At 33.4% G+C, this 15,622-nt stretch overlaps 1 protein-coding gene across 1 annotated transcript; it reads right to left on the reverse strand.

Annotated features, from left to right (window-relative positions):
* Positions 1-7,301: 7,301 nt before the first annotated feature.
* LOC101696993 (olfactory receptor 8K3) lies at positions 7,302-8,252 on the reverse strand. Its single transcript, XM_004869900.2, has one exon. It carries the CDS (start codon positions 8,250-8,252, stop codon positions 7,302-7,304), a length of 951 nt encoding a protein of 316 aa, XP_004869957.2.
* Positions 8,253-15,622: the final 7,370 nt, after the last annotated feature.

Raw genomic sequence — 15,622 nt, forward strand, 5'->3', positions numbered from 1 at the left:
TATAATTTAAAAATGCTTATGTGTATGTAACAAAACAGATCTATGTTATCTTGCTGGAACCTGGAGGGATATGAAGCAATGTGAGTGAATTAAGAAAATGAGACATCATTGGCATCAATTTTATACAATTTATGCTCTTTTGGTTCTCTTTGGAGAAAGGAATAATGTATTTATGTTGAAAATTTGACAATATATTTTTTAAAGCTATACATCAAATTAAAATTTTCCTTTGATACACATTACCATAGAGACAAAATATAATACAGAAATAATAACTATACACAGACTTTGGGATGTGTTTGAGATGTGTTCTTGTGATATAACTTCTTCCAAATATGGCATAGCACATTATGTAGAAAAACAAATGTTAACCAAATGAAATATATCTGAATGTCTATTAGTGTCTATTAGTCCATAGAACATTTAGAGAACATAGTAAAAGTGAATGGCGTTTAAAGCTGAAATAATTATTTTTGACGCAAAACATAATCACCAGTTTTTCCCTAAATAGAAAGAGAAATAAATGACAGACTGCACTGTAGGGAACAAGAAAAGGAGACATTACTAGAACCTCTGCAGTAAGTCCTAGTCTCCTGTGAGCCATAGCAGCACAAGGCGAATTAACTTATTATACAAGAAAACTGGAAAAAAATGAGACACTGAGAAGAAGCTGAGCTTTGGGCCTGATCAGTGATGCTCTTGAAGGTAAAGATGAAAGCCTCAGAGCTTGCCACACCTTTTATTCAGTACATCGGGAGAAACAGATGTAACAAATGACTGGGGGGCAGCAGAAATCCTAGAACAATGAGGAACTATGCAGATGAAGATTTTGTTCCTCCAGGAACATAGCATAACAAAGTGTACAGGATAATAATATTGGAGGCTTACCTGCAATAAATGCAGTAACAGTTTAAATCATGTTGTTTCTTTTGGTTTGTCAATTTGTAATCATGAGATCCTACTAAATCACATGCACAGGATAACTAAGAACTTGTTTTCCTGTAAAATGGAAAAAAGATACAGATACTCTCACTGACACGCATGGAAATTAATTGAAAAAATTTGTTTTACTCATCTTTATTGAATATTCAATTTGCATTTTCTACCTTGACTGTGAGAAAAAAAATGTTTAGTCACATCCAGATTAGATTCCAAAATGAACAGTATTTTACCATTACCATAAACCTGGATACCTGAAAGACTCTTGATGCTGAGAAGTTGATATATAGATACAGATATATGTGTCTATATCTATATCTATATTTATATATCTGTAACTATTTATATCTATATCAGTGTGAAGTGAAAATATTTTTGTATCAATATGTCAGCAATGAATGTCATTCTTGCAATTATTTACAGAATCATAAATGTTAAAATATTTTTGATGGAGTCACAAGGAGACTAAGTCCACTAAAAACCTATGGATTTGGAAGGCTATGCAAACAGGAGAATGAATTTCTGCTGTTTCCACTTCTGCCTTTAGAAACATCTGTACACTTTTATCTGTGCTTCACCTCTCACTTTTACTGTCTAACAGATATAAAATTACATGTCTACAAAATTTAAATGTTTTCTAAGTACACACCGTGTATGTGTTTCAAGGATGTTTGTAACCTCTCAATGTTGTGGGAGATGTTAAAGAATTAACATGAAGACAAATGAAGATGGAGTCCCATTGCTGCTCAGGAATTATGGAGTAGTAGAAAGCACAGAAACTGAATCAGAAATGGCTATTTGCTTTAGATTGCAAACCAGAGCAAGAAGTCATTTCTGCAGACATTGGTGAGACATAGCACCATGTGAAGCCTACCTCTTGTTGCCTGCAATAAAACCCCCTTCTTGATTCTTCCATGGATTTCTGATCATTGCATCTTTGAGGCCAATTTATAGATTTTTTTCCCTATTTGTACTCTCTCTGAAGACCTACCAAACAATTTGTTGGTTATTCCCAAAGCATTTGAATGTTTAATGAAATGCTTGGAGGTTGTCCACTAATTGTCAGTGACAATTTATTCTCAACTTTGACCTTATTTATTCATCGTGGGTTCTAGGAAACACATTTTGGGGTTTTACACAAAATTCTTTGTGTTATATTATGCAAAATAAATGAATTCTGGAGATCTACTCTAAAACATAGTACCCATAGCTAACAGTACCATAGAGACTGCTAACCTAGCAGTAAACGTAATGGAATAAACAAACAAAAAGTGCAGCACTGAGTCACAAAAAAAATGCTAAAAGAGGGAAGAGTCTTGAAAATATTATTAGAATTCCAAGAACCAGGAACTAAATCAACTTTGCAATGATCTCTTTGTGAGAAATATCCAGAAGAGAAAAATACATGGGGATGAGAAACAGATTGCAGGGATTGAAGAAAGGGAGGAATGGGGAAGATGACTCAGTTGTACTTTGTAGTAATGCAAAAGTTTTGTAACATTCATGTGAGATCTTAAATGTAAATTTGTTTTTGAGAGAAATCTTTAAAAGCCTAGATCTATTAAATAACAGCTAGGAGTTGACATGAAAATGAGAAGTTGGATCCCTGGTATACTCGATGGGAGTGTTGGTTGCTCTACACTGCGAATGTAATGATGGGCCCTAAATCTTTTCCTTTAAAATTCTTAGTTTTATGGTATGTGTATTTTAACACAAGACACTAATTTTCCATAGACTTAGATATAATTCTACATGTTTATTTTCTGTGTGTCTTTTTTAATGAAGTACTTCTCTATCTTGCATGTATCACTAGAATTCATTCTTGACAGTTAATTGTATATATTATATGCAATAAGTAAGTCTTTAAGTCTATGATAAGTTTGATTTCTGGAAGTTTCAAATATAGTGTACTAATAATACATTGTATTGGAAAATTACCAAACTTAATATATATGTCATACCTAAGGATATCTGTACAATATATATTAATTTAAACAACTTATGCAATTCAATTTATATAAGTGCAATTTATATAGTGTTATATATATCCATAATAATTTAAATAATGTTATATACATAATTTATATAATGTTATATATATCCATAATAAATAACAGATACCTCTATAAATTATAAGATTCTGTTATATATTCATATCATATAAACTCTGAATGTATGATATACAAATCATAACTGTACATACATGCAATACACACACACACACATATATGGCAAAGAGACTCCACTGACCCTAAGAGTTCTGGTAAATATTAACAGTTACTATTTTCATAAAATGAACTTTTTCTCCCCTAATCAATATTACATGAGTTTCAATGATTTATATGTTCACACTAGCCAGTTATTATTTTAAATTTCGACAAAAATTGTGCCATTTAACGTGAGTGTGCATCCACTTCTTATTCTGATCCATCCTGGTCCTAACCAAGAGTTTTCTCCCTCACTAGAGTTGTGTCCTGTCTGACATTAGACAATCTGAGGCGAGTTGTCACTGATAAAATTCATGTATTAATCAAAACTGTAAAATTGCAGATACCTAAAAATAATTGTATGATACACTAGTGAAAGTGTTACTCTGAAACTTTCCCTTTTCTATTGATTTTTGTTTTATTTCTGTCTATGTATATTAATTCATTTAAGGATTACTATTGAATTTTACTGAATTAGAAACTTGCAAATTGTTTTCCTGTTACTTTATATCCCAATGGTGCTGTAGAAATGTTTTTGTTTTCATTCTGTCACCATGACTTTGAAGACAACCAAATTTTTTGAGTATGGAAGAGTATTTGATATCATTTTACATTTAGAGTAAAAATTACCAATCATTATTCAAGTCAAATGCAAACATTATCTATGAGCTGCCTCCATCTTTGTGGATTTTTGTATGTAAATATTGTCCATTTTCCTGATTTATTAGTCTATTATTCATTAATTCAACAGATATATAATTATGTTTATATTCCCAAGCCTCTGCTCTTTTTTTCTCTTTTTTAAAATTTATTTTCATGATGAAGACCAAAGCAGATAAAGTGTAATAGTCACATTTTTTTGTAACTTCTGTGTTGTGCTTAAGAAATTCTTCCATGCTTATTACAACATAGACACACACACACATATCTCCACAAATTTATTCCTAATGTTTATTATTTGGCTGTGAATCAGTAATAGATATCCATGGTTAGGAATTCCTTTGGCATGTGCAGGAAAATACTATGTGATACCACAAGGCTGTGCTTGCCTAATAGAAGGAAGCAAATTCAAATGCATTATGTAGTAGTGCATTGTCATAAGAGATACTGTATATTTGTACGGGTGAGATACTATGTGTACATTATTTAATCATATTTTAGAAAATGTTCCTTGGTCATATTGTGTGTTCTAAGACTATTGCTCTTCCATCATTAGAGGGTTATTCTCTCTCTCTCTTTCTCTCAATTCCTCTCTCTCTTTGGTTTGAATATAATAATCCTGATCTCAGGAGAGAGGACTTAAAGCACAGGTTTTCTGCCTGCACTGTGGGAGACACAATGCAGGAGGAGGCAACCTGCCCTCAGGAGCCAACCCAGGAAGATGCCCTGGAATCTGCTCACACTGTGCGTGTACACTGCAGGCCGTGATCAGGAGACTGTGTAGACTCCAGAAGGGAAGAGAAGGCTCTCAGCTGGAGTCAGGGGCTAAGATGCCGGGGAAAATGTTCCAGCCTAATGCGAGAAGTTTTTCTTCCTCGTTGGATTAATTATATTGTGTTTGATCAAATCTGTCAGATATAGACATAAAATTAATTACAATTTTAATATGAGAGGCTATAAAGTACTATTCAGATAAAAGAAAATGATACAGCATATTAACTATGGCATACATACATGTCTGTGTGTTCTTTGGGTATATAATTTAGTATCAACATCAATTTACCTACTATGTATTAAAGATACCAGTGCGCACAGTGCAGAAAGCAAATAGATGATATAGTTACTCTGTGCTTAAAACAACACAGGGGAGATTGCCCATTGCCCTTCTTTCCAAACTCCTCAGCCCTGTACAGTGGCACATGCCTATAATCCCCGCATTCAGGAGGTTGAGGCAGGTGGTCGCATATCAATCAAAAGCCATCACAGCAAAAAAAGGTCTCTGGTCTGAAAGTACCAGGGAGACACATCTGTTCTGTACACTCGAGGGGAGCTCTATTTTAATATTAGTTTGGAAACAACTTTTGTAATTTATGCATCTTGGAACTTTATGTTTTTACATCTATTGGTATGTTATGTTTTTAAATTTTTAATTTTCTAAGTGATGAATAATATTTTTTTCTTCAATATTAGCTCAAAAATAAATTCCTGGCTTAAATTTTACATGGTATTTTGCCTTGTTTTTGTATTGCTGTGTTCATTGTTTTGTGTTTTGTTTAGAATTTTCACCTACAAGATGCCTTCTCCATCTTTATGAATACTTGTCAAAAAGTGGAAAACACATCTCCTGTTTAGCCTTCTCCAGGAATGTGTTTAGTTCTTTTTTCTTAAGCCCTGAGTAGAATTCAAGAGTCAGACTGCCTAGGGTCAAATTGGAGGTCGGGTAAAATGTGATTTTACTATAAATTTCAATTTTTAGATCCTCTGTATTCTTAAAATGCATCCCATTGAGTTTCAGAGGCTCAGCTGAAGAGACCAATACATCACTGCTTATGATCCTAAGCTCAAGTATGCATTGGCTTATTACAGATATTCATGGAGTCCCAGCACTTTTTATTTAATTTCTCTTATTATCAATTTTATTGAAATTGATGAAGCATTGTATAAGATATTACATTCTATTTTCTCCTATTATCTCAGCAATTATTTCCCTTAATTGCCAGTCTGGATTTTGCAAACTATATATACATGAGAAAAACTTTAATATTTTTAAATGCAACATATAAATTATAAAATGAATATTGACTTTTAAAATGGAAGAAATATTATTATACCTAAGCATATTTCATTTTCTTTATGTACTTTATTGAGATCTATTGAAATTGTGAACAACATAAATTTTGGAAATAGTATATTAGGGTACATTAACTCACATTTTTATTTTTCAATTTAAAGTGTTAGAAAATAACTATTATTAAGTAATAATTGGTGAAGGCAATTTGGGAAAATAAAAAGTAATTTAACATATATTAATTTAAATATTTCTATACTCACCAACAACTAACATTAATATTCCAATTCTGATGTTGCAGGATGGATTTTGTAGGGAATTATAATATTGTGTTGTATATATGAATAAAGTGTGCTCTATATTTTCATCAAAGTTAATATGATATCTGTTGACTAAACTTGTTAGTAATATTCATTGCCAGATAACAATATACATGGGCTTTTATTCTTCAAATAATATTTTTATTCATATTTTAAATTATACTCTGTGCATTCACTCACATATATATGTACACTGAATTACACAAAACTGCATGCTTTTCTGGACCTACAGATTGCTGAATAGCACAATTTGTTGAGTGAATAGGCTCTATCTGGCTAATACATGAATATAAGGTCATTAATGAGGAGAGGAAAATATGCTAGGAACACAATATTAGCCTATCTACTTAGAACACTTGAGTATGTCCATATGACATATTCTTTGTGATCATTCTGTTAAAATGAACCCCTTGAAAATGCAATCCGGTCTGATTGTAACACAACCAGCTAGTGGTATATGAAGAATAAAATAGTAAGATTGATCTCACACAAAAACAAAAGCACAGACACAAAATCATAACTGGAAAGGCCCGTGGATTTAGCTTAGTGGTTTTGCTGCCTGCTGCGCAAGCACAAGGACCCAAATTCTATCCCTGGTACCAAAAAAAAAAAAAAAGAATCATAACTGGATATAGGAAAGTTTATTGTAATTGCTGTGAAAAAAAATTTTTGGCACTTAGAAGGACTGAGGCAAAAGATCATAATTTCAATTCACTGCTGAAAATTTAAGACTTTTCAAGAACCTGTCTCAAAATAAACAAATAAATAAATGCTGGGGGTGTAGTTTTAAGGATATAGGATTAATCCCTAATACCTCAAAGAACAAAACAGTCTTATTTCTCATCTTATGTGCTTACTCCTTTACATTCCCACAAAACATTCCAGCTTTACTGATAAACCATAAAATTGTAATATACTAGAAAAATTCTTTGAATGTTACACTAAAATTGACCTCTCTACCTGAAGAAAGGCACAGTTTTAAAATGTTTTGTTCACTGATGAATTTATAACATTTTGAAGTTTAAGTAGTACCCAAATGTCCAAACTTTGAAGATAAACAGTGTCAACGTATGGAGGAGAGCAATAGTATTGTATGACTTACATTATTCAAGCCTTTACAGAAAAACATTTGCATATTTTTTTCCATGTCCTATGAAGAGCATATTTTACATCTTTATTCCTCAAGCTGTAGATCAAAGGATTCAATAGCGGGTTTATCAGGGTATAAAATATGGAAGCCACTTTGTCAGTGTCACTGGAGTGACTGGACTTGGGCTGCACGTACATAAATACCAGCGTGCCATAGAACATGGTGACCATGGTAAGGTGGGACCCACAGGTGGAGAAGGCCTTGCGTCTGCCCTCTGCAGACTTCATCCTGAGAATGGTTATGAGGATGAGCAGGTAGGACACAAGGATCATCAGGAGAGAGGAAATCAAGTTAAAAGCTGCAAATGTCATTATTATATATTCAACTTCATGAATACTTGAGCAAAGCAAAGAATTCAAGGGGTTACAATCACAGTAAAAATGATTAATGACATAGTGTTCACAAAAGGACAAAGTGAAAATCTTCACAGAAATGAGAAGAGAGACAAATGTGGAGTAGAGATAAGGAATCCCCACTAGTATCCAACATACCCTTGGTGACATGATGACAGTGTAGAGAAGAGGATTACAAATGGCCACATAGCGGTCATAGGACATCGCAGCCAGAATAAAAAGCTCACTAATGATGAACATAGTAAAGAAAGCCATCTGTATAGCACAACCATAATAGGAGATTGTATTTTGATCAGCCACAAAATTTACCAGCATTTTGGGTCCCACTGCTGTGGAATAACCAAGATCAGTGAGAGCCAGGTGTTTGAGGAAAAAGTACATGGGAGTTTGAAGCCTGGGGTCCACCTGAGTGAGGATGATCATACCCAGGTTGCCCAGCAGTGAGGTCAGGTAGATGATGAGGAAAATAACAAACAGTGGAGCCTGCAGCTCAGGGTCATCTGTGATGCCCAGCAGAACGAACTCGGTCACCGCTGTGAGGTTGTGTTTTTCCATAAGGATTTATCAGCAAGTCAATGCTGGAATGAACAGATTTCAAATATTATACTTGGGGGACATTTATTATGCAAAATTAGTGTATTCATGAGACATTAACACTTTCCAATTAACATTATTTGAAAGTAAAACTTATGTTTATGAGTGACAATATATGTAAATTGAGATAAATGTTGACGTAAGTCTGTGGTTTTCAAATAGGACAATTTCACTCCAAAAACAAAAACAAAAACCTTATTCAATATCTAGATACAATTTTGTGGTTAAAATTGGGAGTAACCCTTGTGTTCAGGGATCAGAACCTCTTTAAGCCGCTGATGCTTATATCTAATATTCAGGTTAGAACACAATATAGCCCAAAATATCAGTAGTTCCATGGTTAAGAAATCGTGATACATATATAAATGGAGGAATAAGATAGAGAGTTTTTCTATTTGTTATTTCCATAATTACCATTATGTTGTCACATTTGTTCACAATGGAACATTATAGATTTAAATAAATGATATATTAGATTTAGTTTCTAAAAATATATACATCATAATTTAAAATACAATCATCTAAAATCCATGTAATGAAGGTAGTTGCATCCAAAGTTGTTAAAACTCTTGGAAATATTGAATATATACATAAATTCAAAACATATAGCACTTATGTAAAATTAAAGATCATAATGAAAAGCTATAACATATTTAAAGTATTATATATTGATACATTGTGTTGCATATAATCTTAGTATTTAGGTAGGATACCTTGGGCAAGCTATTTAACCAAATTTCTTCCTTCACTTGAAAACTGGTAAGCTATTCCCAGGGTTGTTTTAAGCAAGAAGGAATTTTGAATGGTTCAACATGCCAGGGATTGGAAAATGGTTACACAGGCCATTTACACGTGTATCATGTTTTTATCTATCTTTTAAGTGGTGACAGTGACCTAACAGAAAGAGATTTGCTTTGCAGTGGACATGTACACTCTTCTGGATTGTGAGTTCACCTCTTCACTGGAGCTAAAATGATGACCAGTTGAGGAATAGATCAGGAGGTCAGGAAACAAAACTGATCCCAATCTTCACCTCATCCACCTCCACCATGACTACAATTAGATAATCCATGTACTCTTATTTTGCATTAGTTATCTTCTATTATCTGTAACTAATATAAGAACATCTAATGTACTACCTTGATATAAATGTACTTTAAATAGCCTTTTCCCTCTGTGGAAATTTTCATTACACTTTAAAAATCCTTGGGTGTTTGTAAGAAATCAGATCTATGATATTTTGCTGGAACCTGGAGGAATATGAGGAAAGGTGCTTGGATTAAGAGAATGAGAAGCCATTGGTATTGATTTTATCCAATTTATTCTCATTAGGTTCCCTTTGGAAAAAGGAATAATATATTTTAGGTTGAAAATTTAATAATACATTTTGTAAATCCATACATTGAATTAAAACTTTACTGTGATACACAATACCATGGAGACAAAACATAACACAGAAATGCTGAATACACACAGAGTTTGTCTTGTGTTTGGATCTTCTTGGGAGATGCCACGGAAATTTCTTCCAAAAATGACATAACACATTACATGAATAAACAAGTGTTAACCCAATGAAATATATTTGAATGTATATATTAGCCCATAGAACATTTAGAGAGTATGGTAAATATGAAGGACATTCAAAGGTAAACATTATTTTTGATGTAAAATATAGTCACAAATTTGTCCTTAAATAGAGAAATAAATGTCACACTGTAGAGTGGAAATTGTAATGATAGCCATTCTGACTGGAACTACAAGAAAACCAATGACATCATACAAGTTTGCAATGTTATATGTATGTAAAGCTTATTGTATGTAATTTTATCTTGCACACAGTATAACTTATATGGCTAGGTTATGGCTCTTTGATTTCCTATTCTGCTCCATCTGACACCACTCCAACATGAAACATAACAAAGTGAACCGGATTTTAATATCGAAGGCTTACCTGAAATAAATGCAGGAACTCTCGGTTTAAATCACATTTTTGTTTCCTTTGGTTTGTGGATTTGTAATCATGAGATCCTACTAAATCATATGCACAGGAAAACTAAGATCCAGTGTTCCTGTAAAATGGAAAAAAGATACAGATGCTCCCACTCACACGCATGGGAATTAATTGAAAAAAAATAATGTTTTACTAATCTTTATTGAATATTCAAGTTTGGTTTTCTACCTTTACTCTGAGAAAAAAAATGTTTAGTTAGCTGAAGATTCAATTGCAAAATGAAGAGCATTTTACCATTACCATAAACCTGGATACCTAAAAGCCTCTTAATACTAAGAAGTTGACATATAGATAGATATATGTATCTATATCTACATATCTGTATATCTATATTTATCTATATATATAAGTGTGAAGTGAAAATATTTTTGTATCAAAATGTCAGCAATGAATGTCATTCTTACAATTATTTCCATAATCATAAAAGTCAAAAACAAACTAACAAAAAATATATATGCGTTTTGGTACCAGGGATCAAACTTAGGTCCTTGCACTTGCAAGGCAGGCGGTGGAACCACTGAGTTAAATCTCTGGCCATAAAAGTCAAAATATTTTTGATGGAGTCACAAGGAGACTAAGTCCACTAAAAACCTATGGATTTGGAAGGCTATGCAAAGAGGAGAATGAATTTCTGCTGTTTCCACTTCTGCCTTTAAAAACATCTGTACACTTTTATCTGTGCTTCACCTCTAATTTTTACTGTCCAATAGATACAAATTTACATGTCTTCAAATTTGAAATTTTTTCTAAGCACACACCATATAAATGTTTCAGTAATGCTTGTGACCTCTCAATGACACAGGAGATTTTAAAGAATTAACATGAAGAAAAAAGGATACTGAGTCCCATGGCTGCACAGGAATTACAGAGTAGTTAAAAGCACAGAAACTGAATCAGAAATGGCTGTTTGCTTTAGATTGCAAACCTGAGCAAGATGTGGTAATTTGTGCAGTCATTGGTGAGACACAACACCGTGTGACGCCTACCTCTTTGTTACCTGCAATGAAACCTCCTTCTTGATTCTTCCATGGATTTCTGATCATCACATCTTTCAGGTCAATTTATGAATTTTGTCACTATTTGTACTCTCTCTGAGGAGCTACCAAATAATTTGTTGGTTATTCCCAAAGCATTTTTATGTTTAGTGAAATGCTTGGAAGTTGTCCAATAATTGTCAGGGACAATTTGTTCTCAACTTTGAGCTCATTTATTCATTGTGGCTTCCAGGAAACACTCTTTCTGGGTATTACCCCAAATTCTTTGTATTACATTATGCAAAATACATGAGTCCTGGAGATCTACTCTAAAACACTGTACCCATAGCTAACAGTTCCATATTATCCATTTGAAATTGCTGAAACTGCTATTCTAGCAGTAAACATATTGGAATAAACAAACAAAAAGTGGAACACTGAACCACAAAAAAATGCTAAAAGAGGGAAGAGTCTTGAAAATATTATTAGAATTCTATGAACCAGGAATTAAATCACATTTGCAATGCCCTCTTTGTGAGAAATGTTCAGAAGAGAAAAATACATGGGGATGAGAAACAGATTGCAGGTTTGAAGAAAGGGAGGAATGGGGAAGATAACTCATTTGTACTTTGTAGTAATGCAAAAGTTTTGTAACATTCATATGCGGTCTTAAATGTAAATTTGTTTTTGAGAGAAATCTTTAAAAGCCTAGATCTATTAAATAACTGCTGGGAGTTGACATCAAAATGAGAAGTTGGATCCCTGGTATTTCAGTTTCTGCTTCATATGACAGAACTCGATGGCAGTGGTGGTTGCTCTACACTGCGAATGTAATGATGGGCCCTAAATCTTTTCCTTTAAAATCTTATTTTTATGGCATGTGCATTTTAACACAAGACACTAATTTTCCATAGACTTAGATATAATTCTACACATTTGGTTTCTGTGTGTCTTTTCTAATGAAGTGCTTCTTTATCTTGCATGTGTCACTAGAATTCATTCTTGGCAGTTAATTGTGCCTATTAAATGCAATAAGCATTTGTTAAAGTTTATGATGTTTTGATTTGTAGAATTTTCAAATACAGTGTACTACTAATAATTTGTATTTCAAAATCACCAAACTTAAATATATATGTCATACATAATTACATGTGTACAACTTTTATTAATTTAAACAATTTATGTAATTCAATTTATATAAGTATAATTTATATAATGTTATGTACATATCCATAATAAATGACAGATACTTCTATAAATTATAGGTTTATGTTATATATTCATATCATATAAACTACAAATGTATATCATACAAATCATAACTGAATATACATGCAATACACACGCACACGTATATATGGCAAAGTGACTCCACTAACCCTAAGAGTTCTGGTAAATATTAATACTGTTACTCTATATTTCCATAAAATGAACTTTTTCCCCTAATCAATATAACATGTGTGTCAATGATTTATATATTCACATTAGCCAGTTATTATTTTAAATTTCCACAAATGTTGTACCATTTAACCTGAATATTTGTGCATCTACTTCTCATTGTTATCCATCCGGGTCCTAATCCAAGCATTTTGTCCCTCACTGGAGTTGAGCCCCGCCTGACATTAGACAATCTGAAGCAAGTTGTCACTGATAAATTCATGTATCATCCAAAACTGTAAAATTGCAGATACCTAAAAATAATTGTATGATACACTAGTGAAAGTATTACTGTGAGACTTTCTCTTTTCTATTGGTTTTTTTCTTTAGTTTCAGTCCATCCATATTAATTCAGTGAGACATTACTATTGAATTTCGCTGAATTAGAAACTTGCAAATTTTTTTCCAAAATGCCTGTTACTTTACACCCTAACAGTGTTGTAGAAATGTTTTCATTTTCATTCCCTCATCATTGCTTTGAAGACACCAAATTTTTTATGCATGGAAAAGAATTTGATACCAATTTACACTTACAGTAAAAATTACCAATCACGGGCCAGGGATTTAGCTCAGTGGTTACACCCCCTGTCTCGAAAGTGCAAGGACCCAAGTTCAATTCCTGGTACAAAAAAAAAAAATTACTGATCATTATTCAAGTCAAATACAAACATTATCTATGAGCTGCCTCCATCTTTGTGCTTTTGTGCCTAAATATTGTCCATTTTCCTGATTTATTACTCTATTGTTCAGTAATTCAACAGATATATAATTATGTTTATATTCTCAAGCCTCTGCTTTGGTTTTTCTCTTTTTTAAAATTTATTTTCATGATAAAGACTGAAGTAGATGAAGAGTAATAGTCACATATTTTTGTAACTTCTGTGCTGTGCTTAAGAAATTCTTCCATGCTTATTACAACATAGACACACACACGTATCCACAAATTTATTCCTAATGTTTATTATTTGCCTATGAATCAATAATAGATATCCATGATTAGGAATTAGTTTGGCGTGTGAAGGAAAGTACTATATGATACCACAGGGAAGTGCTTGACTAATAGAAGGAAGCAAATTCAGATGCATTATGTAGTAGTGCATTGTCATCAGAGATACTGTGTATTTGTACAGGTCAGATACTACGTGTACATTATTTAAACATATTTTAGAAAATATTCCTCTGTCATACTGTGTGTTCTAAGACTATTGCTCTTCATCATTAGAAGGTTAATGCAAATCTTCATAAAAATATATTTGCAAATGTAATAATGTAAGTTAAGTTGTAGAGATGTAGGGATAAAAGGGAAACTACAATTGAAACTGATCTTTGAAGACTTATTTCCTAAGAAAAAGAGGTGTATGAGAGCAGGGCAAATTATGAGCTCAATTCAGATTCCTCTCTCTGACCCTCTCTCTGTCTGTCTTTCGCTCTGTCTCTTTCTGTTCCTTTTAACCAGGGCACTAAAGAAGGTGACGTCTGTAAAAGCCACCCAGACTCATGGGGTCAAGAAAAGCAAGAGACAGAACAAGGTGGAGACCACCCCTGTAGGAATGCAGAATGATGGGAGGGAGCTTAAGCCAGTTCAGGGAGGAAGCACATAGCCCAGCCAGTTCTAGTTTATTAGTTTATTGTATAAATTATTCTCTCTCTCTCTCTCTCTCTCTCTCTCTCTCTCTCTCTCTGTCTGTCTGTCTCTCTCTCACAGTCTCTCTCTCTCTCTCTCTCTCTCTCTCTCTCTCTCCCTCTCCTTCCTTTATTTAAACATAATAAACCTGATCTCAGGAGGTCAGAGAGGACTTAAAGCACAGGTTTTCTGCCTGCACTGTGGGAGACACAATGCAGAAGGAGGCAACCTGCCCTCAGGAGCCAACCCAGGAAGATGCCCTGGAATCTGCTCATACTGTGGGTGTACACTGCAGGCCATGATCAGGAGGCTGTGTAGACTCCAGAGAGGAAGAGAAGGCTCTCAGCTGGAGTCAGAAGCTGAGATGCCGGGGAAAATATTCCAGCCTAATGCGAGAAGTTTTTCTTCCTCGTTGGATTAATTACATTGTGTGTGATCAAGCCTATCAGATATAGATATAAACTTTTTTACAATTTTAATATGAGAGGCTATAACGTACTATTTAGACCAAAGAAAATGATACAGCATATTAACTATGGCATACATACATGTCTGTGTGTTCTTTGGGTATTTAATTTAGTATCAGCATCAATTTTCTTGTTATCTATTAAAGATACCAGTGTGCACATTGCAGAAAGCAAATAGATGATATAGTTACTCTGTGCTTAAAACAACACAGGGGAGATTGCCCATTGTCTTTCTTAACAAACTCCTCAGCCCTGCACAGTGGCACATGCCCATAATCCCAGAACTCAGAGGCTGAGCCCGGTGGTAATATATCAATCAAAAGCCATCACAGCAAAAAAAGGTCTCTGGTCTGAAAGTACCAGGGAGACACATCTGTTCTGTACACTCGAGGGGAGCTCTATTTTAATATTAGTTTGGAAACAACTTTTGTAATTAATGCATCTTGGAACTTTACATTATTTATACCTATTGGCATATTTTTAAATTTTAGTTTCCTAAATAATGAATAATATTTTGATCTTCAATATTAGCTCAAAAATAAATTCCCGGCTAAATTTAACATAGAATTTTGCTGTCTTTGTGTATTACTATGTTCATCATTTTGTATTTTGTTTAGAATTTTCACCTACAAGATGCCTTCTCCATCTTTATAAGTGCTTTTCAAAAAATGGAAATCACATCTCCTGTTTAGCCTTCCCCAAGTATGTGTTTATGTCTTTCTTCCTAAACCCTAAGTAGAATTCATGAATCAGTCTGCCTGGGGTCAAATTGGAGGTTGTGTAGAATGTGATTTTAATACAAATGTAAATTTTTAAAG

The sequence above is a fragment of the Heterocephalus glaber genome, unplaced genomic scaffold (assembly GCF_053883595.1).
Source record: "Heterocephalus glaber isolate CG9 unplaced genomic scaffold, H.glaber_assembly_v1.0 deba00001805, whole genome shotgun sequence".
NCBI lineage: Eukaryota > Metazoa > Chordata > Mammalia > Rodentia > Bathyergidae > Heterocephalus > Heterocephalus glaber.